The sequence below is a fragment of the Drosophila pseudoobscura genome, chromosome 5 (genome assembly GCF_009870125.1).
Source record: "Drosophila pseudoobscura strain MV-25-SWS-2005 chromosome 5, UCI_Dpse_MV25, whole genome shotgun sequence".
NCBI classification, from domain to species: Eukaryota; Metazoa; Arthropoda; class Insecta; order Diptera; family Drosophilidae; genus Drosophila; species Drosophila pseudoobscura.
In genome coordinates, this window is record NC_046682.1 from 371,755 (window position 1) to 395,512 (window position 23,758).

Here is a 23,758-nt window from a genome sequence, read left to right on the forward strand (position 1 = left end):
GAGCGCGTCGGTACTCACCCAACCAGGGGAAAGATGCCGTTAGAGAGCGCGGCCTGTAGAGAGAGGCCATGAGCACACGCGTAACAACCGTTAGAACCAGGCATGAGAGACCGAACCCGACGCACCGGCACCGTTAGAGGGAACGACTGGTAATGCAACGCGGGTATATATGCGGGTGGAAGACGGAACGGCGGACACTTGAAGGTAATTATCAACAAGGAGAAAACACAGCAAGAAAAAAAAATGGAGACGAAACGGCTCAACCACGAGGATGGAAAGAAGAAGATGGAAGACCTCAGGGCGTTCTTGGAGGAGCAGCAGGCGATAGTGGGGGAGGGGGGCTACCGCGCCGAGGCTTCTCGTCAGCGACGGGCGTCCGTGCTCTCGCGTGGCGACGAGGAGGATTGGTGCGATGGCTCCCAGTTCCTCCAACTGTTGGCCTCGCCATTAGTATCTCCGGCGCCGTCGGGCCACGACTCCGTGTCGCCGACGGTATCCTCAGACGAGGGGGCCGGGGAGATCGAGGACGACGTGAAAGAAAGGCCACCAGGAAGGAGGAGCCCGGCCACGAGAGCGACGAGGCGCCGCCACCCCCGCCATTCCGAGTGGTGCAGCCGCCGATGCAGTCCCCGGCCAGGGGCGAGCGGGCCTCGAATCCCGAGGCCGAATGGCAGCGGCGACTGCAACAGGCCGAGGAGGAGGAAGACGAATTGTGGCAGCCTACGCCACCGGCCGAGGAGGAAGAGGGCTCCGAGAAGCAGCAGCAGCAGCAGCAGCAGCAGCACCAACATCAGCAGCAGCAACAGCAGCAGCAGCACCAACATCAGCAGCCGCAGCAGCAGCAGCAGCAGCAGCAGCACCAACATCAGCAGCGCCAGCAGCAGCAGCAGCAGCAAGAGAACGGGCAGTGGCAGCAGCAGCCACAATGGAGGGGACCGGAGGCGGCCGTAATAGGGCCATACGTGTCCCAGGAGGTGAGGACAGCCGTGCGCCAGGGGATGGTGTGGCACCACCAGACCCTGCACATCACGTGGGCCTCGGGGCCCGCCCCGTGCGAGACTCAGCCAGAGACCGGCGCCCGGGTGTGGGAGGAGAGCCCCCTCGGCAGCAACGACAGGGATCCGCGGAGGAGAAACCACAAATCGGATCCCGCGCCGGCGACGGCGGAGGCGGCGACGGCGGAGGCGGCGACGGCGGAGACGGCGACGGCAGAGTCGGCGACGGCAGAGGCGGCGACGGCAGAGTCGGCAACGGCAGAGTCGGCGACGGCGGAGACGGCGACGGCAGAGGCGGCGACGGCGGAGGCGGCGACGGCGGAGGCGACGGAACACGCGGAGGTCGAGACGTGGGAACGCGGTCCGTGGGTGTGGCCCGCGCCGGAGAGGTCGGGGGCGGTCGAGCGCCCAACCCTGAAGAGGCAGGCCTCCTGCCCGGAGCCCCAGGCAAGACCCAAGCGGCCGGCCCTGCATCGGCAGAGCTCAGCACCGGCGGCCACGGGCCACTGGAAGGCGATCCCGCGGGAGGAGTGGCCGGCGGCAGTGAGCCGCGCACAGGCCCAGATACGCCTCGTGGGTAGACGTGTGAAAAAGTTGGTAAGCGAGCGAGGTACGCGTTACCGCATCGCCATGTCGGCCACGCGCACGGAAGTATTCAGAGAGCAAAAATAAAGGAAGACGGAGAAGAGAAGAAAAAGGGGGGGGGGGGCAGCAGAAACACAAAAAAAAAAGGGCAGAACACGCGGGAGAAAATGAATAAAGAAAAAAAAAAACAAAGAAAAGAAGAAAACGGAATATCGACTAGGGGGGGAAGTATCGAGTGGATCGCAGAAGCGCCCCTACACCTTATCGATAGGCGGGAGTCGGCGCCAGCCAAAAAAAGGGCAAGGGCTGACAGCGCCCCCGAGCCAAGGCGCCAGAGGGCGCCAGAACGCCGGCGATCCCAGGTACAACAAAGGGCGCGCGCAACTTCGGGCCGTTTGAATGAGGAAAGCCCACCCTATCCCGAGATCGCGGAAAACGGAAGTATTCCGCTACGGGAAGAAAGAGGGGGGTGTGAGGAACCATGGTTCCCACAGGCCGAGTGCGACCAAAAGCACAGTCGGATAAAAGCTGACGGCCGGCCGGATAAGGCGAAGGTCAGGCCAGATGCCCCCGGTTATCCGGACGCGGCGAAGAGGCCAAGGGCCTCGAGAGGGGAAGTGCCCTGCTCTCGGAGAGAGAGACACAAGAGAGGCAAAGGAAACGGCGGGATCGGGCCAGCAGTAATTTGGCGCATGACCAAATAAGGGCACGGGATCACGCCGCCGGCCAGGCCCCGTTACGAAGGCCGTGGAAACCAGGAGACGGCGATGGAAAACTACCAACGCCGAGCCGGGGCCTGGCAAGGGGCTATAAATGGAGGCGGCGGCGTCAAAGCGGGTCTCTTTTCACGCAGATAAGTAAGCGCGCGCGCACGTTGAGACCCGGTCGAAACGCAGGAGTGATACTCGGTACGAAACAAAGAAGTGTAGTGAAGTGTAGCAGCAGGCAGACAGGCCCCGCCTGCCCCCCCAGAGTAAGTCTAAGTTAAGTGAAGATCCCCGTAAGCCGGCGGAAGCTAGGAGGGGAGTGCGAGACGTGGAGTGCGGATTCGAGTGGCGGGCCAAAGCAATAGCGGAGGTCAACTTGCCCCAATCAATAGCCTCGACGCTGCCACACCCGACGAGAGCCCCCGCGTGGTGGAGATTGATAATTAAGAGAAACTGTAACACCTAGCCCTAAGTCCTAATAGAATTGCGAATAAAGCGAAAATCAAACTAAAAGGAAAGTCTTATCATTTGTCGTTGGGGGCAACAATAAAAATACGTTGCTGCGAATCTGCCGACCGCTGAGCGAGCCCAGCAAACTCAAGCGAGCCCAAAAAGCAGGTTCGTTACAATATATATACTTTATAGGATCGGAAACGATTTCATTTTCACCACAAATCTAATATACCCCAATACTCCTTTTGAGTAACCGGTATAAAAACGTTAAATTTGGATGATTCGTCTCGCAGGCAAAAGAGGACCACAGTTAATTCCGATGAACAATGGATTAGGCAGTCGAAGGCAGACACAGTAGCGAAATCCTAGCAAAACACAGTCCTTGCCGATTCCAAAGGCTGAGGAAGACTTTTATCCCAATGTAACTCGTCTGTCCACATGCGCTGCATGAATATTTTTGCTTCTGTAGGCCCGATCAAAACCATAGGATCATATCACCGTGCAGTGGATGACAACACCGAATGCTTAGTTTGCTTACCAACACAGATTTGAGGAGCAAGTGTAAATAAAAAGTTGTCGTTATTGGGCTCCCAAATGAGCCCAAGTGCTTTGGTTACATCCCTGTCATCATCCAGCTTCAGAAAAATGTCCCTTTCGGCCTCTGGGACTTTACGAAGCACATCAGGGGAATTGGAACAGCATTTTTGCAAATGGAAATTCCGTCGAGCAAGAAGATCCGTAGATTGACGCATAATATCCAGCACTTCCTCGACCGAATTTCTTCCAGATATCATGTCGTCCACGTAGAAGTCCTATAGAATGGTGTCCGACCCCAATGGATATGAAGACGACTCATCCATCTCCAGTTGATGCATAGCTTGATTAGCTAAAAACGATGAAGGCTTATTCCCCTAGAACACTGATTTTAATGTGAAGATTTGTATGTCACGCATTGAGACACGCTCATACCTATACATTTTACGAAATGTACGATAAGTACATTAACGGATAAGTGTGTGAAATATCTTGGCTTGAATGCTCGGACCAGACAAGCAGATCATTTAACGAAAGATCAGATGTGGTAGCTTCAGAGCCTTCGAATGCGACCCTTAGCTTTCTTGTGAAACTGTCCTCTGTGATGAAGCAATGATGTGGCAAGAAATATTTGCACTTGTCCCTATCTTCCTTGAGCACCAGAGACATATGATCGAGGTACTCATTTATAAATGCCGACTATTTTGCTTTAATTGCTGGACTAATCTTCTGGGCAACGACGGCAATGATGATAGTGCTGAAATCTGTAATTCGCGGTTTCAGAACGAGATCCACCGAAAAATCTTCTGTTGAGAAGCTGTTGCGTTAAGCGATTTGGGTTTTCAAAGTTGACGAGTAGATACAAAATGTAATTGCGATCCTAAGTCCAACAGTGCACGACTTAGCTTAGGCTTAGCTGAAGCTTAAAACAGATAAACCGCATATGCACGCAGCTTGCCAGCCGATATATACCCACGCGCTAGTCCAAATATCTATAGTTTTCTTGAGAATATCTATCTAATGCTGCATTGTAGTTAGCCACAATAACTTCTCTATAGAAGCCAGCTCGGTTTAACTATCAATGACAGCTGTGAACATGGACTAGAAGTTTGTTTAGGTTGCGAAAACTTGAAATGCTTCAGGTTAGGCAAGCGTGATCGACTGCCCATATACATAAAGGATTTGGATTCACTTGGGCATATCCGAAACGGGAAAAAATGCGTCGTCTGAGAATGCATGTACAACTCACGCTGAAGAATAGTCCTCAATGCTAAAGCCTCAATGAAAATCCTGCTCCTACAATCGGTCGTGTGCTACCATCACGCTACGCATATTTTACGCTAAACTCTCCACGAAACAGCTTTCTGTTTTTCGAGCCGACTGCGCAGATGAAAGTTTTTGCAATCAAAGATGGCAATTGCAGGTAGCAAAAGTGCAACGAAAAAATGCGAAATCGAAGCCGAAAACACGTAAATTTGCTGAACCGTAACTGTTTATGTGCGAAGTGAATGTGCCAGCGAGAGCTATTTGCAGACGGGCACGAGAGCTGACTGAAGCAAACGACGAAAGAGTTAGTGAGCGTAATGCTGGAGGAAACGCAAAAATGGGACGCAGTGGATGAGCGAGACAGTTGACGGCTAACAGGAAGGGCATAGAGTGCCTGGCCGGGCCCTGCTACATAATACCTGACTGTCGTTCCGCAGGAGCTCCTGGCAACCAACCTTCTTATCTTATCTACCCTATAACTAATGTCTATGCTGCTGGTATTGGTGGTATATTATTGCTGGTATATTATTATTTATTTCGTAAGCCCTTTCGCTTTTTTCCTTATATAACAAAAACCACAGAAGTTGCTTCAAAAGTAACAGTGCAACACCATAATTGTATTTTTTTTTCATGTCTGTGATAGTTTATTCTAAACTTTATTCATATTTATCTTATCAAAAAAAAAAGAAACACAAAACTAATACACCCTTTTAATACTTTAATATTTTTTTGAGTATTGGATAATATAATAATATGAATGAATATTATGAATAATTATGAGTTATTCCAATTTGACGTAACTGTTTTTGGGCGAGTCACAAAGCTTCGAAGGTTTGAAAAAGAAACGCGCCCAATGACTCGATTGAAAAGGCTTTTTCAGCTTCGAATATGCGTATTGGCTATTGAATACTGAGTTGCATTATAGCTTCACTAGCTTTGATTAGGTAATACTTTTAATAATAATATAATAATTTATTTTTCTATGCAGATCAAATATCATTGAAGACCAGTCAGGTAAACGATCTTACTGAAAAGTTACATGAAAAGCAACGGGAGGTTCATAATTTTAAAAAGCAATTAGAATCTGTGCACTCTGAAAAAATGATGCTGCACCGTAATTTAGAGAATACGACCCAGGAAAGGGACAATTTTCGAATTCTTCAAGCCGTAAGAAAAAATATATACCAATAAATTATATAGTTTTATAATATTTATAACCTTTCCAATTATTATTCGATTTTATAGAAATCTGGCCATCAAATTCAGCAGCTCACCACTGAAATAAGCGCCAACGAAGTGAAAATAAACTCATTAAATTTGAAAATCGAACATCTCAACAATCACATTAAAGAACTACAATCTGAGCTTAAAAATAAAGAAAATCTGGTTACCGGCTTGAGAAAGGATATGCGAGAAATGAAAGCAAAGAATGAGATGTTATCTAAGACTATATCAAATGATGAACTGAAGTTCATGAAAATGGGACATGAACTGGAGGAAATGAGAAAAGAACGAAACTTAGTAGGTTTACAAATGGTGCGCCGCAATGATGAGATTGTAGTTATTAAGGAAAAACTTCAGATTGCGCAAAATGCACTAGATAATGGAACTACACAATATAATCAACGAGTTGAAGACATACGACTATTGAAAAAAGAAATTTCTAATCTACACACGGAGAGTGTGTGCCTGAAACATGCTATTAAGAGTACTGCTGATATGAGAAAAGAAATAGTGCGTCTTCAGCGTTCTCTTAACCAAGAGCGTATACGCATTCGAGCTTTAACTGAAGATGCTAAGACGCCTACCGGTGTCCATCGATGGCGAATATTAAAAGGAGAAGATCCAAAAAAATTTCAATTGCTTGAAAAGCTACAAGTACTACAAAAGTGAGTATTCAATAATTTAGTCTTAGCTAATCACACTGATGAAATAATTTATTGTAATTGTTTTGGCAGGCGCGCATTGAAACAGTCAATAGAAAATTCAAATATAAAAAACAAATTTGCCGAAGCCCAAAAAACTAATGAGACTCTGAAGCGCATGTTGTCTCATATGCCTACCGTGGAGATAAAGCATAAATTAGTAGTGCAACAGGTACGTTAAAACTATAAACGATATATAATAGTTATGCAAATACGTCTCAAAGTGTTTTCCACATTCCTACCACCACCCACCCACCATTTTGTAACTGGGATTTTAGTATTTGTCTATGAACTATACCCAAATATTCCATATAAATTTGATCTATTTGTGTGTGTGTTACGTATGTGCTACTTGTTTTGTAACTGCAAGATTTGACTTATGACTGTTATCATTAAGAACAGCAATTTCACTAATATTTGTGTGTGTTGCCAGCAAGACGCAAGGAGCCCCAGTTGCACCGATTAACAAATAATGCAACAACATGAGAAAAAATAGTAGTAACAAAACAGTCGATGTTGGATTCCAACAGGATAAGAAAAATATGCTATAAAGAATTATTATTATTCAGTAGGGTTGCTATAGGTTGTTAGTTACGATTGGGCTGCCGTATTGACTGATTTTATTCTACCACAACTCGGACATCCTGTCTGTTGGATCATCGGGATAAAATAAGGGAAATTTATTCGTCAATTATGCTTTTTTGATTTTCTCGTATATTCAAAATTATTTTCGTTTTTTGCGTTGGCAGAAAGGGGTGTGGCGAAATTTTGAAATACACTCCTGCAGGTGCGTCAGCCGTCAGCCATCGGGTGCTACAGGTGGATAAACGGATGGCTGGTCGATTAGGAATTCTTCCGGTGCGGCCTGCGTCCCACACCCCTAGGACACAGAGGGTTGCGAGTGAACCGTCACCCGCCGTAAATGTATACACCGGTGGAAGTACGACTATAATATCCCCGTGAGGGAGGCTGGAAACAGGTCCTGGTACGGTCATGTCTCTGCCAGGATGCTGGCGAATGGTAGTCCGGCTGAGAGAAGAAAACTCTCAGTGAAATTACCCCAATCCAAGGTGATACTGTTATGTGCCGATGCATTGCCGAGGTAATGCTTGGTCGATAATATGCGGACTCTGAATACCTGCCGACCTCCAGTTTAAACTAGGCTTCCCGGGGCAAGCGGGCTATGCCTCGGGTGACCCCTACTCTAAATATCAAAAACAATAAAACCGCAAGGGATCTCGGTACTCCTTCTAAAATACTGCAGGGACAAGACCACCCCTCTACACCAACGTCTAGGAAACCAAGTCCAAGGAAGACGAAAAAGGAGACTCAGTCGGTCCACCGTCTTTAAGCAGTCGCCGCAGCGAGGGGGGCTCGAAAAGCCAATCGGGTCCTTCCAAGTCGGGTGTCTCCAAGCGCAAATCGGGTACCGGGGTGGCTGCTAGGCAGAGCGTAATCGCGGCTGGTAAGCGCTCCAGGACCGAAGAAACCCATGGGAGCCCCGCCAGTTAGCGTCTCTGCACCACAGGGACGAAAGCCGTCGTACCAGGACATGAGACGAGCGGCTTTCATCTTGTCCAACGAGAACCCCAACTACAGGTCGTCAGCCGAAGAAATTGAGCAGAGACTGTGGGGCGCCTCAATCCTGCCACATATTCAGCCAGCCAATGCCGGAAAGGGCGCAGCCAAGGCTCCCAACAAGCGGCAACACGCAGCGGAGGATCCTGCTAGCAAAGACTATACAATACCAAGATGTTGCATGAGCGACCAAAAAGCTGTTCTATGGCGGGTCCTAACATAAGAACCCAAAAGGCACGAGGGAGCGCGCGGGGTTTCAATTCCCTTTTCGCCTGTACTTCGTCTCTACCGCGACCCCGCTGCCCATCGGTTTCGTCTGTTCGGTAATTCTGGACTCTCGAGCCTCAGCACCGTCGAAGTGGTGGTCGCCGATCGCCGATGTCTTTGGAGCGGCATAGTGGGACCTTTGGCCGTCTCAGCTTGCTAAATTAGTTAGTGAATATGAGTTCAAAAAATATTTGCACACTGAAAAAATGTTAAACTTTGAGTGCTTATATCTTCTCTATTAGATCCGTACATTAAATTTATCTAAGGCACTCATACAATTTTTTTACTATTTCGGCTGAGTCCCCACTGTGCCGCGCCAAAGACATCAGCGACCACGCTGCCCTACGGTTTCGGCACGCAGACGATTCATATTTTGTTTTTGTATTCTTTCTGTCGACACACCGACTCGACGCTGACCGAGGCATTGACGAAGCCGAGTAGCATTTCGGAGGCGAAGGTAGCGTAAAAGTGAATTGAAGTAATAGCCCCGCGCGCCCGTACCATGAAGCGTCAAACGAAAATTGAAAAATAATTTGTTCTTCATGCAACATCTTGGTATTGTATAGTCTTTGCTGCTAGTCAGCCAAGCCAGCCCAGCAAGCCAAGCGGGTGAAAACCCACCACACAAACCGATCTTTTGCTGAGGTGGCGAGGGGCAAGATCCTAATCGGCGTCCTGGACAAGGACGGCCTTATCGCTCGGGACAAGTGGCATCTGGTGGAAAATGAGCTTCAGGACCGGTTCCTATAAGAACTGGAGGAGAATGGCGGACCACCGCCAAAGTGTGAGGACGCAGGGTGGCATCAAGGCAAGGTGAAAGCCTGCATCGCCTGCCAAGAAGCTCGCTCTAAGGCCCTCTACATGAAGGCGGTGGTCCCTCTGAAAGAGGTCTATCCAGGTGCGAAACTGCAGGCCGTGAAATGGGAAGATGCCCCAGCCATCCGATAGCCAGCCGATTGGAAGGTTGCCAAGGCAGAGGATATCCAAAGCCGAATATAACCAGATCATCCTCGTCCTTAATGAGGAGTCCCTAGAGCTCCTCGCAAAGACGGATGGGGTAGAAGATTACCATATCTACCTACTAGTTCGATCGCCGAAGGCCTCGTTTGAGGAGGCCAACCCGGCGTCGGATGCGACGTCCATGGTGTCGGACAACATCCTGGACGACTACGGTTCGATGAAGAGCGACCTAGCCAGGGCTCTCAGCCACATCGTTGTCGGGGAGGAGCAGGAGTCCCCCGAAAGCGACCTTAAAACAACAATGGTGGAGGTGAGCCTCAGAAATGTCACTGACGCTCTTGCTCCTGCAGCCCCTGCAGCTCCTGCTTCGTACCAACACACTTGCAAAAAAAATGTTGCACTTATTTTTGCTCCAAAATTTTAGCAATGAAGAACACACAGCAGTGAGCCTCGAAGGTCAGGAGCGCTCACTGAGGATCTGCTCCGCGTACATGGGTCACGAACAACCTGACCCCCTTCCTTACGCGCCCCTTTCGGGCTATAATCGCAGAATGTGCGGCCAAGGACATCGGCCTAATTGTGGGGTGGGACGCCAACGCACATCACTGCCAGTGACACAAACGAAAAGGGTAAGTACCTCTTTAGTTACTTACTGACCACTAGATGGTCAACCCTCCCGGTCTTATTAAACCGGGGGGAGAGACCCCACCTTTATTATTCAAAACCGCAAGGAGTTCCTCCACCTCACGCTTGCCTCTCATGTATCCTGGAGGGTCCTGGAAGGACACTCCTCGGACCACAGATTCGTGGAAACTGTATTCTCCTTTTCATTACCGAAACTAGTTCAATTTCGGAACCTCAGGCGGACAAACTGGACTCAGTAATCTGATTACCTTTGAAGGGTTCTCCCTGTGTCCCCACCTGAGGAGGAATTTTCCAGGGAGGCCAGAACTCGTCTGGCTAAAACTTTCACCTGCAATAAGGCGCCCCTCTGGCAAGAACAGAGGCCGGCAGAAACCTGCATGGTGGAATCTGAAACTGGGCCGATTACAAGGCCAGTCTGTCAACCTACAATAAAGAAATTAGGAAAGCCAAACGCGCCAGAAGCCTCGCACCTGCGTAGAGTTCTCTCGTACACAGCACCCACCCTGGCTTACCTAAAGAACGCCGACAAGTCTTGGAATACGTCCAGCAATGAGTCGCTAAATCTTCTCCTAAATACTCACTTCCCTGGCTGCGATGAAATAAGACCAAACTACTTCTCCCCTCCCTCTGTCGTTTTAGATGCTATCGTGGTTGCTATTTGGTTAACCAGGAGAACATTGCCTGGGCGATAAAAAGTTTTTAAGTTATAAGTCTGCGGAGCTAGAAGGCATTATCCCTGCCCAGCTGATTCACGCAGGACAAAAAACCATTAATTGGCTCAAAATAATTTACGCGGGAATCTTATCCCACGGGTGCATCCCTGACACCTGGCTTCAGATCTAAGTCGTTTTTATCCCCATGGCAGACAAGCCCTCGGACCGGGGCATTGACTCCCGGACGGTCAGCCTGATCGATCAGATGCATGACGGTTGAGGCATCACTGGGCCCGTCAACGTCCACCAGATTTGTCAGCAGAGTCACACCGCAGAGCGGAGTTCTCTCGCCCCTCCTATGGAACGTGGCAGTGAACGAACTGCTAGAGATAGAGGCCCCAAAACTCTGTGGAGAAGCGCTAGTCTTTAGCACCAACGCCAAGTATCTTGGCCTAATCCTCGAAAGAAAGCTCGATTGGAAACTGAGCATAAAGGATAGAGTAAAGAAGGGGCACTGTGGCCCCTCTAGACATGCAGAAAAACCATCGGACTAAAATGGGAAATGATCCCATATATGGTTCGGAGACTATACACCGCCATCATACGACCAATCAGGAGTGGTGGTATGGTGGCCAGACAAAAGTACTTGTCTCAACAGACTCAGTAGAGTTCAACGTATGGCAGAGCTATGCATAACTGGCGGGCTACGCACTACTCCAGGGGAAGCCCTGGATACCGTTCTGGACCTCCTCCCTGTAGATCTCATGGGAAAGAAGGTGGCAACACTTTCCGCCCTCAGAATGAGAGGAGCCAAACTGTGGAAAGCGTCCGCGGTTGGCACCCCCAGTGATCACCTCTCGACGCCAAGATATCAATCCCACCTAGGGAGGACTGGGAGATTGACTAACCTGCAAATACGGTACACTTTTACACTGATGGCTCATATCGATATTGTCGAATTCAGCGACTGTAAATGATTGCCGCAGGTCTCTGTCTGAGATCGCAGAGCAGTTCCTTATATGAGTTCCCGACCACAGGGACTTTGAGGGGAACGACACTGCCGACGAGCTAGGCAGGCCGGGTACAACGATTCCTCTCTTATCAGTAGACCTCGGATTTTGCATATTTGCATATTTTTAAAGGATTAAGATAGAAAAATTCTGATGACTCGTACTCGCAGCACCTCCGATCCCCCAGCCAAGTGCTTTTCAAATATAGTCAAAGGAAATCAATTGAACAAAAATTAATAATGAGCCCACGACTATGCTGATGAATCAAATATGCAAAATCCGAGGTCTACTTATCAGAGAGGAAGCAAGTAGCGATGCCACTGGCTACGTGCAGGCTCCTCACGCACGAATTGTTCGAGCAAGATTGAGAGCTGTATTGACCCAGCAGAGCACAGTGCTCTGCAGATACTCGAGCCATCACGGGACACTGGCAGATTGGCACTCACGCCGCTAGACTTTCAATTCCTCACAAAGGAAGAGGAGGAATCAGTCCCCCAATTTTTCTACCATTGCCCGGCCCTCGGAAGCCGTCGTCTTCGGCCCCCCTTTCCTCTCGGAAATTTCGGACATGTCTGAAATCAAACCTAGGACCTTGTCCAAATTCACCCAAGCCTCCGGATGGGACTGCCCTTAACCTGCAGTAATCTGCTCTCACGGTTCAGGCAACGAGAAAGGGCACATGCGGCGGTTTTTATCTCCCCTTCCCAGCTACCGGCTTAACCTAACCTACCTGTACAGGTGCGATAACACAGGAGTGTGGATACCAAATTTGGTTGCTCTAAACTCTGAGTCTCTGAGATCTAGGCTTTCATAAGGACGGACAAACTGACATGGCTTAATCAACTTGGCTATTGATACTGAGCAATCATATTTATATATGTACATATGTATTTTTGAGTGTCGGGTATAAATAAACAATATAATAGCCTTAATAAGACCAAAAAAATCGTGCTATTCTGAAACAGAAGGTCGACCGGTATCCAGAGGCCGTCAAACCAACAACTGAGAGTTTTCTTCCGCCCAACTACCATTGGATAGCATCCATTCAGTTATTGGTTTTCTTCTCCCGACGCTCCGAGCACCATTATATTATATATATTATTATTATATATTGCGAAATTTTCGCAATTCAGACCAAAATTTTTTCATTTTATGTTCATCAGCTTCTTTTTGACGGATAGTAGATGGTGGATGGTGCCAGTGTGAATCGGGGTTTCACATCTGTCAAACAATCCCACCGTTCCCCCAGGATGTGCTTAGTGTGCAGAGCCTATTAATTTGATTGTCTCTCTTCCGGATTGCCATGATTCAATTAGGATCATGGTCATATCGAAAGACGTCTATGCGATCTTTCTCAGTTGCTGGTGCGACGACCGTTGTTGTTCGTTGTTTACAACTGAGAGCTAAGACTGTCAATATTTTAGAAAAATGTAGTTATCCCCGATATTTAAAATGAGGTTAGGGGTATATAACGTCCAGAAGATATCGTTTCCGACCCCATAAATTATATATGACATCCACAGTTTTAAGGATACGAGAAAACCAAAAACGCAGAATCGTGTAGAATGACCATATCTACCAGATTGCCGAATCTGGATCAGATCGGACTAGTGTTGGGTAAACACTATTGCTCATTATTGCTCACTTGTTCACTTAAATTGCTCAGTTGCTCATTTGTTCACTGTTCACGCACAGATCACTAAGCACCACCGATTTTGACACATTTTAAAAACAATATTAAACAAACATTTATAACAAAAAAAAAGTAAATAAAATATAAATTGCAATGATTCTAGATTTCACTATACTTTCGAAGTATCGAATATACTTCAAAAGTGTGAAGTAACCGAAAATATGATCAACAACTGCCAGAACGCAAAATGCCCTTTGAGGAGAAAAATTGAGCAAAAAGTGAGAAGAGAACAAGTGAGCAAAAATTAACAAGTGAACAACAAAGAACAAGTGAGCAACAAAGAACAAGTGAGCAAAAAGGAACAAGTGAACAAAAAAGAACAGTTTGGAAGGAACATGTTCAGTTGCTCACTTAAGCGAACAACTCATTTTTGTTCACCCACTCATGAGCAACACAACACTAGATCGGACTATTATTATACCCTAAAGTAACAATTCAATGTGCTGTAGCTACGCAACTCCCGACGACACGTTCTGACTGATTTTCTGTCCCTGTCGCAGCAGCAACTTTCAACGCTGCCCCGTTTAAATAATTGTTTTAATTTTAATATATTGGTATTACAATAGCTACTTGATACTTACATATGCTGATTTAGTTATTTGCTGTTTGTGTCAGTTCTTCTTCATTTTTTTTAGCTTTCATACAGTATTATTTTTTTAACTCATTTTATTATTATTATTTGTTTCTAGAAAATTAACTAATAAAAATCTTTATTACATAGCGAATAAATCGCCAAATGACAAAGAAGCTCAAAACGTTGTCTGCTGAGCGGTCACTAGATATGATAGAATGGAATTCCAGACAATTCAATTACGCTGGGAAGCTCAATGGAATGGAAAAATTCCCATTAATACCAAAGCCGGAAACAAACATTGCACAACCAAGTGAATTCGAGGGACCTCAAAAATATTTGGATTGCGCACTGTTCTCAGATGCTGACACAAATACATCTTTAATATGTGAGAAATAACTGATAGTTTTCAGAAAAATTATATGGTTCTGTAGTATTATTCTTAATAACTAATTATTACAACTACAAATTGAACCTTCCAACAAGTTCAAATTTTATTATTTACTGGGTTTGAAGAGGGAATTTTGAATTTTAATCAGATATTTTTCACGCGCTGTTCAGGCCTGATCAGATCAGTTAAAGTTCTAAAGATCTACAGCTTGGAAGTCGCAACTAGAACTTGATCCAGTTGGACTGCGGAGTGGGTAGCCTACGGTGCGCTAAGGAGGGTCTGAAGACACGGCGACCGCCTCTGATGATTGCGATGGAAGATGAGTGACAGGCAGTTTTGGCACTGTTTCTGATACTGATTTTATTGATAATATTGATTTTAGCATTGCTCAAATATATTAAATTCTCGGGTTACAATGTTTTTAATTGAACTCCTCCGAAATGGCTTCACCGATTTTCTTGAAATTTTATGTGCTTTCGGTTATAAGATTTTAGATTTTAGATGTTTTCGCTTCCCAGATGAAACGAATAATGATTTCATATTTCAATTTAATATTTTTCATAACATATTTTTTGAGGCCACATTTATATTAAATGCTATTGGCTCAGATTGGCGAGATTACCTTGGTAATCGGAGTAACAATTTTGTGGGTATTACAGGTGCTGCAACTCTAGATAGCGATGGCTTAAAACTAATCAATCAATGAATCAAACTTTATAAAAACATAAGAGCGTGTAAAAAAATTATGCCTACCAAATCTTGACCACAATCCACGATCCACACGGCGCTCACCGCAGCATAAAGCATAGATCATAAGGCTTAGAGTTTAGTTACGACTTCACCTCCGTTTCAACCGGTCGACCCAATAAATATACACACACCTACATATATATATATATATATACCACGAAACCCATCGGCCTTTCTATTCTTGCGACGGCTACTAGGAGTCACTGGACCATCAATCTCGTCGTGGAAACATCGATCTGCTCCCTACAAACATAACTTACAGGTAAAACGTATCATACCGAATCATAAACTAAATTGTATATACAAACTCATTCATTACCTGGAATCGTTGGGTAATTATCTCTAATTGTTGTTTCGTAGTTTTTGGTTGCCGTTTTGTCATATCCGTAGGATGTTTAGCATTAAACGGATACGAAATACATCGTGATATAAATACGTACAGCTGAATTCGGCGTTTGCGTTCTTCCTCCTCGCGTTCATGCTTATCCTAATAAAAAAAGTTGTTAATTCTTAATTAATGATGGAAATAAAATAAATTTAACTTATCGGCAAAAATTTAGTTTTGGATATGAAAAGTTGTTTTTCTATTTTAATTTAATTTTTGTTTCCGTTTTGTAAAACTGACCGAAAAAGCATTACAAACGTGTGGTTTTAAAAATAATTTGTTTCTAAGGATATCACTATGATGTAATGGATAAAGCGACAACACAACATAAAAATTAAAGAAATCGGATAACATTTGGGAAAACCTCATGCTGGAGTAGTCTAAAATGCATGAAATTTCAGATTGCGGCTTATGGAGCTCCTTTTGCGATACAAATTAAAATAATCTTTACAGGTGTAAAAAAAAAAAATATTTTAGAGGAAGTTTTTTTACTTAAATGTACTTTAATGTACACTTACATGTGGGGCTCCTGTTTCAGGCTTATCGCTGTTAACAGATGGTGATGGTGACACAGGTCGTGGCAGTGAGTTGGCCCTCGACGATCCGATGCTCTGATTTAATGTTTCTTGCGAAACACCACTAGATGATGATAGCAACAAATGATTATTACTTTGTAAGTATTACCTCCTGGAATTGAGCATCCACTGATGACTAAACACGGGTAATGCTGTTACTGTACTGTGACTGAGTCACAACCTAAAAGGTTTCGATACAATCCGTCCCCCCCCCCCCCCGCATCTTACCACACCCCACAACCAACGCCCCCTCTCCGCACGCAACCACCGATCAAAACGCGCCAACTCCATAACGCTGACCAAAGACATCAGGTCACGCGGACTTTCCCCACTCCAGGCGAAGCCATCGGCCAAGCGCGGTCTTCCAGGTTCATCAACTGCGGAAAGATGACGCCGCGAAAATCTGCAACGATCACCAAGAACGGCAAAGTGCACCCCGACGCGGAAGCGCACTTTCAAACCCGCAGACTCAGCAATACTGGCCTATAAAAAGACGACGACGAGAACGAAGAAGGAGCTTACGCAGAAACCCTGCTCAGAGTACAGACGGTGTACCAGAAGCTTACGCAGAGACCCGGTTCGGAGTACAGACGTCGTACACGGAACCTACAAGAAACACCGGCGACCAATTAAACTAAGTTCATTTAAAGTGCTAAGAATTAAAGTTACACCAGATTGCGTAAGTTCACTCTAACTAGCCGAGTCACCGACACTACCCCACCCCGAGTCCACGCACGCCGCTTCGTATACAAGACGAGCGACATTCACTCCAGCCCAGATCCACCTCTCTACGATAGGCCGCCCCCCGACGCCGCCCTTAAGGTTCCATCTATTACTACAAATTTCTTGTGGATTGACCCCTGGACGTGACTGAGCTTACCTCAGCCTGAAATAGGTCCATCACAAATCAAATCAAATTACGATGTGCCAATTATGTGTGTTTAAGTAATTAGGTATACACATGTGCACGTTTATATGATTTGGATGATTGTTCCCAAAAGAAAAATATTGAAATGAATAAATTTTCATTATTGACAACAAGAAACATATTAGGAAACAGTAGTAACAGAAGGTTAACTTCGATAGACCGAAGGCTAAAATTTCCTTTCAATTCATTTCAACATTCGGTGACAGATTTCTTCGAAACTGAATAAAAATTCGTATTTTCAAGCTAGTTTTCAAATTTTTGTACTGAAAATCAAACGTTTAAGTGCACTATCAGTCATGTTCATGTCAATTCGCAAAATTGTATGCCTTTTGATGGCATCTATCAATGCCTAATTGATACGTTTAAGCTGTATTTTGTACCGTAATTTTGAAGTTAAAGAATTAAAAGAACTGTTTTTGTTTTAGAAAGCCCGACGATATCTGTATATTGAAAATTTGTATCAATCTAGCTATCAATTTGATAAAAAGCTAGGTTGACATATTCAAGTTATGCCAAAAAGTAAAATGAGTCCTAGTATTCAGACAAGATACATTTTTCTCTAGCGAAACCAGGCATGACCGTTAAGAAACATGTTCATTCCATTTCTGTCCCGCATGTATGGATTTATACAATATTGGCGGCGCTTTCTCCGTTTATCGTCTTCCTCCAGCACCAAAATTAATTTGTCAACAAAGATAGTAACTATGTCCATATTAGCTTATTTAAGGCTAATCAATTCTTCAAGATCGGGGGTGCCACAGAGATCTATATCCAACCGATATCCAATTGAGTTGGAATTCTAGAAGGCAAAGCGGGAAGTCTCGGTTAGTTTGGTTGAATACACATTTCGGTCATATAAAGTGTAACAGTTTGGAAAGATTACACAGCCCCACAAAAACAAAAGTTCCATGCGCGACTGACCAGAGTACCATACTCCCATGTATTTTGGTGAGCTGGACAAGCGAATCTGAAGTTAGAAAAAAAAACCTGACGTGATGGATCAAATCTGACCTTGGATTCACGTACAGCGTACTAAAATATGGTAAGAATTTCTGATTTATCTTTTTCAGCATAATTTAAAAAGCTCTAGTCAAATCTCTACTATAATTTACATTCATATCTGGCGAGTACCGGATATAAAAAATTAAATAAACATTTGAACTCCGAAAAAAGTGTCCGACAAATGAAATTTCCCAAGATCATGTATCACCTGCAGGGTCAAAAAATCAAGAGTTTTCTTTGGTACCCCAGCTTAATTTATAGACACAAATTTGTGTTCCGTTGTTTGGAACCTCAAGGTTACCCCCTTCGGCGCGATTACCATGTACTTAGTACTCAAACCTGTAATTTAGTTTAAAAAAAATATATTTAACTGTTATTTGGATCGGTATAAGATTATTAGGTTATTATCGAAGGTGCATAGAGTCCCTAATATTTTTTTCAGGTGCGATTGGCGTCATAATTTATTATTCTACATTAGCGGTATTCACGTACCATCAAATTTGTACATTCACGATTTTAGTAAGCCAAAGTTTGTGAACAATATTTCAAAAATGGTATGTGCATGTATGTAGATGTCTACATAGAAATTACGACAGGTGGAAGTGGATGTGTGAAACACCCAGAAGGAATCGTTTCCGACCCCATAAAGTATATATATTCTTGATCAGCATCAATAGCCGAGTCGATTGAGCCCTGTCTTTCTGCCCGTCCGTCCCTATTAGCGCCTAGTACCAAAGACTATACAATACCAAGATGTTGCATGGGCGACCAAAAGCTGTTCTATGGCGGGTCCATCCAAAACTTTCTTGAAAATTCGATTGGAAAATTCTCTATTAGATGCGTACATAAAATTTATCTAAAGCACTTATACAATTTTTTGACTATTTCGGCTGAGTCCTCACTGTGCCGCGCCAAAGACATCAGCAACCACGCTGCCCTACGGTTTCGGCGCGCAGACGATTCATATTTTGTTTTTGTATTCTTTCTCTCGAGACACACCGACTCGACGCTGACCGAGGCATTGACGAAGCCGAGTAGCATTTCGGAGGCGAAGGTAGCGTAAAAGAGAATTGAAGTAATAGCCCCGCGCGCCCGTACCATGAAGCGTCAAACGAAAATTGAAAAATAATTTCTTCCTCATGCAACATCTTGGTATTGTATAGTCTTTGCTAGTACTCAAAGACTATAAGAGGTAGAGCAATGATGTTTTGTATCCAGACTTCTGTGATGATATATCACTGCTATACGAATATTTCAAAACTTCGACCCGACCACTTCACCCCCACAAAGGACGAAAATCTGTGGCATCCACAATTTTAAAGATACGAGAAAACCAAAAACGCAGGATTGTAGAGAATGACCATATCTTTTAGACTGCAGAATCGGACTGGATGGAACGTATTATTATTATAGCCAGAATCAAGAAAACAATTTCATTCTTTCTCGCTCTGTCTCTCTCTAACACACATGTTTCATGGTCGGTTTTGCCAATTGCAAAATATGAGTTCAAGGATCTCAGAACCTATAAGAGCCAGAGCAACTAAATTTTGTATCCACACTCCTGAGATATCGGACGGAAAGGACGGAAATCTGGGTTATCATCTGGGGGTACCTACTGGGATTTCATCTGTGTATGAAAAAGTTTTATTCAATTTAATATTTTTCATAACATTTTCTTTTTAAATTTCATTACACCACATTTGCGCTAAATGTTATTGGCTCAGATTGCCGAGATTACCTTGGTAATCACAATGCTCTGCCTTAAAACTAATCAATCTGAATCAAACTTGTCAAAACCTAAGGCGTGTAAAAATATTAAGCATACCAAATCTTGACCCGATCAGACCACTCCTTCGGGTACCTTTAAAAAAAAAGGACGTATGTAGGTGTTTGGGATGAAAAATAGATGTTGGCCGATGCGCACACTAACCGTTAAACACTCAAAATTTAACTCAAATCGGTCGAGTGCTATAGTTTTTCTCTGTTGTCCTGTGGGAGAAGAAGGAAACAGACCACCACACATTATTATTCAACTGGTCAAGAGCAACGCCAACTGTTGTATGCGAGGTGTCTATTTCCACCACCTTTGCATCGTCTTTGTGTGTTGTTCCAAACAACTGTTGTATTTTTTTTGAATGCGATACACCACATCATTGTTCTTTTATGATTGTATGAGAAACCTCAAAATTTGTCTGTAGCTTCGGGGATAATCCTTTCTTCCTTTCTGGATTATTAAACAGCACAAAGTCGCGTTGTGAAACGCTTCCGTGTCCGCCTCATTTCGAACAACTTGAAATTGTGATACGTTTCGTTCTTCTCTGCCTGGAGCACCCCCAGCACCAAGTACTTACAGCTTTGCATTAGTTTCGGATAAAGTGGCGTTGGTCTCATTTGGGTGGCTGATCTTTTGTGCATCATCTTGTTCTTGTGATGACTTCCGCTCCATGGACCAGGATCTCGGTCTTTTTTGTCTATCGCGACATATATTTTCCATACGACTTATTTGGTTGCAAATGAAGCACCTTCCGTTAAATATTCCTTGTCATTGGATTCTTGTCGGTCGAATACCGTTATTCAGTTGTACAGTATGTACTTTTGGTGATGGCATATCAATAGTGATGTTCCACATGTCAATGCTTGACCGACCGCTTCCTGGTAGGTTTTTCTCTGCATCAGAACCATTGCGTGACGTGCGTGTAGGTACCTGATACCGTCTATGAAACCATTTATTTTGAATCTCTCCAGAAGCGGCGGCCATCGGCAGCAGAGAGCAGAAGTAGCAGTAGAGAGCAGTAGTTGGATGGGACGACAGCGAGAGGAAGAGCGGGACCCTGACGATGAAAAGGGAGCGCTCTAAATTCAAAATTGGCGCTCATGGAAGGGGAACCCGCTAAGGATAATGATACCAACTATACCCGCTGACGAGAGTGGGCTTGTATTGTTTTATACCCGATACTCAAAATGAGTATTGGGGTATATTAGATTTGTGGTAAAAGTGGATGTGTGTAACGTCCAGAAGGAATCGTTTTCGACCCCATAAAGTATATATATTCTTGATCAGCATCAATAGTCGAGTCCATTGAGCCCTGTCTGTCCGTCCGTCTGTCCGTCTGTCCGTCCGTCCGTCTGTCCGTCCCTATTAGCGCCTAGTGCTCAAAGACTATAAGAGATAGAGCAACAATGTTTTGGATCCAGACTTCTGAGATATGTCACTGTTACAAGAACATTTCAAAACATTGCCCCGCCCACTTCCTCGTAAACAAAGGGCGAAAATCTGTGGCATCCACAATTTCAAAGATACAAGAAAACTGAAAGCGCAGAATCTATAGGTTCTAGAGTGTAAAATCTGAACCAAATCGTTTAAATATTATAGCCACAATCAAGAAAACAATTTCATTCTTTCTCGCTCTGTCTCTCTCTAACACACATGTTTCATGATCGATTTTGCCAATGGCAAAATGTGAGCTCAAGGATCTCAGAACCTATAAGAGCTAGAGCAACCATATTTTTGATCCACACTCCTGAGATATCGGACCTTGACGAGTTAGTTTCAAAATTTCGAAACACCCCCTTTCGCCCTCGCAAAGGACGAAAATCTGCGATATCCACAAATCTCAGAGTTTATTAAGGCTAGAGTAACCAAATTTGGTATCCACACTCCTGATAGATCTCACTATAAAACGTATATCTCAAAGGTTCGCCCCACCCCCTTCCGCCCACACAAAGGACAAAAATCTGTTGCATCCACAATATTGCAGATTCGAGAAAACTAAAAACGCACAATCATAGAGAATGACCATTTCTATCCGGTTGCGGAATCTGGATCAGATCGAATAATTTGTATAGCCAAAAGGAACAAATCAATTTGCAGTGGCTACGCAGCGCCCGACGTCACGCTCAGACTGATTTTCTGTCTCTCTCGCACGCACTCTTTGTCGTGTCGTTTAATATTCGCGGCGTCTGCCGGAGGAGAGCCATACTGACTAAGTATCGGGTATAAATGTAGTGTTGTGGTGTCCGCAGCAACTCACAACGTTCCCCCTCGTTTTTATGCATTAGCGAAATGCATGGAATGCGAGCAATGCAATTTAACACAGTGCACAGAGCAATGCACAGCATCAGTACAGTGGTCCCTAGCCGAAAGGCGCTTTTCGTTGTGGAGCTGTGGAAACAATGTTAATGTGTGCCCATGTCGGAGGGGGATTAATCGAAAAGGGTGGATATTCGAAAGGTTTTTTTTACTATTATTAAGTTTTTATTTTTCCAGCCAGCAAATTAAATTAAGTTTTGGGAACTTTCACTGCTATCGAAATTTATATAAGAATGGAAGGGTTCAGAGGGAACCAAAGAAAATTAAAATTAAAGCTAAACTGTGCTAAAAAAATCTTGTTCCGGATCCATAACGGATTCTTCTACGCCGTCGCAGACAGCGAGTTAGTGGAGCATACGGGGGAGGGGGTGATCTGTATACCCTCTCTGGTCCGCAACTGCAAGGCGCAAAGAGGTCTGCGCGTAGTTTATGGATGGCGCAAGGGTTATGGCTGGGCAAGTGCACTTTTCCAACGATTTCCAAAGGCGAAAAAACTCGGCCCACACCAATATCGGCTCACGAAGAGAACTCCTGTCAAGGGGGGGAGTTTTGTGTGGGGGCAGAACTTTAGAGGGTGGTGGTGGCAGGTGGCGAGGCGTGACAATTAGGCACTTTACGCCAGAGTTGCCTTGCCAGTTTCCCCGGCGCACGGTTATTAATTTAGCCCGATTTTCGAGAAGCGCACTCCGCACGGGATCTCCGAAGTTTTTTTTCGAATCTATTTGGTTTCTTCCCTTTTTGGTTTCTTGCACGTGGTCGATTTTAAATATATATTTGTTACCGAGGCGGAGACAATCACCGGCTGCACCGACTCGAATTTTCAATAGTTAATTAGTAGTAATAGTTAATTAATAAATATTGTAACCTTAGGTATCGGACCTCAATCATATGTAAACGCTGAAATTCAGCGCGCATAAAAAGTACATAAAGGCATTAACATAAACAGGAGCACGTAATTTTAGCTATTGGCGACAATTAAGAATGGCTGAAAGTTATATAGTTCTGAGTGGAAAATAATATTTCGATTTTGGAGCTGATCTCCGACTATTGCCTGACAATTTCCTCGTCGGGTAAAGTAAACACTGAAATATAATCTGTCTATTTTATTCTGCTAGCCTGCAGCATACTACTCTCATCGGTTTCTCATCAACAATTGTTCCCCGATTTATCCATTTTCACCAAAATTATATATGTCCACACTAAATAGAAAAATAGTAGCCTTAAACTATAAACTCATCGTAGAAGCGATAATTTACAAAATAATTCGGTAAACGTACGCTTCACAACAAACTTCTTTTTGTGCTAATCTGATTGTGTATCTAATATGGAAAATGATTATATTAAACAAGGAGACGATAGTAACAAGCCTCTCCTTGAGGAAGTTATTTATCCCGATATTGAACCTGGTATTATTAATCGAATAATGATTGAGAACTCCTTTTTGCAAGATGCATATCGTGGTGAAGAGCGACGCCTACATAAAATGGAACCCGTTGTATTAGATCAAATTACATCAATTCGCTTGGAGTTTAAAAGTAAGTTTATAAAAAGACATACAAAAGACATACAAATCCAATTAGCTCTTCTGGAGTTCACTTGTTCCTATAAAGTGGAGTATAAATATTAATTAATATGACATTTGAACTTAAAAGCAGGTAGTAAAAGTACTTTATTGGGGACAGTGAAAGGTTTTATTAAGACCACAAATACCCAGCGTACAGTGGGAGCAACCGTTATTATTGCTAGTGGGCAATAGCGGGAAGCGTAGGAAAAATACACTCGGAATCGGTACCTG

At 44.4% G+C, this 23,758-nt stretch overlaps 2 protein-coding genes and 1 long non-coding RNA gene across 8 annotated transcripts in view; 2 read left to right on the forward strand and 1 right to left on the reverse strand.

Moving 5' to 3' along the window:
* Window positions 1-14,263, forward strand: part of ORY (Occludin-Related Y) — a 52,773-nt gene extending 38,510 nt beyond the window's left edge. For 2 of the 3 annotated variants that reach the window (XM_033381331.1, XM_033381328.1), the window contains 4 exons: window positions 5,529-5,707; window positions 5,786-6,429; window positions 6,499-6,637; window positions 13,993-14,263. In XM_033381331.1, coding sequence (XP_033237222.1) covers window positions 5,529-5,707; window positions 5,786-6,429; window positions 6,499-6,637; window positions 13,993-14,241 — 1,211 coding nt within the window. In that variant the 3' untranslated portion in view covers window positions 14,242-14,263. The other variant, XM_033381330.1, reaches the window with a different exon arrangement.
* A 342-nt stretch (window positions 14,264-14,605) lies between these two features.
* LOC26534045 (uncharacterized) lies at window positions 14,606-16,038 on the reverse strand. Of its 3 annotated transcripts, none has more exons than XR_001453484.2 (4): window positions 15,887-16,038; window positions 15,303-15,470; window positions 14,987-15,226; window positions 14,606-14,924 (listed from the first exon to the last, which is right to left on the reverse strand). It is a non-coding gene; the product is annotated as an uncharacterized lncRNA (long non-coding RNA). The 3 variants fall into 3 exon arrangements; XR_004469646.1 differs by lacking the exon at window positions 15,887-16,038 and adding an exon at window positions 15,526-15,652 and having other exon boundaries at window positions 14,987-15,238; XR_001453485.2 differs by lacking the exon at window positions 15,887-16,038 and adding an exon at window positions 15,526-15,647.
* A 7,139-nt stretch (window positions 16,039-23,177) lies between these two features.
* Ppr-Y overlaps window positions 23,178-23,758 on the forward strand; it is a 59,530-nt gene continuing 58,949 nt past the window's right edge. The window contains exon 1 of one of the 2 annotated variants that reach the window (XM_033381358.1): window positions 23,178-23,498. In XM_033381358.1, the coding sequence (XP_033237249.1) occupies window positions 23,288-23,498 (211 nt within the window). In that variant the 5' untranslated portion in view covers window positions 23,178-23,287. The remainder of the gene's footprint in view (window positions 23,499-23,758) is intronic. The other variant, XM_033381357.1, reaches the window with a different exon arrangement.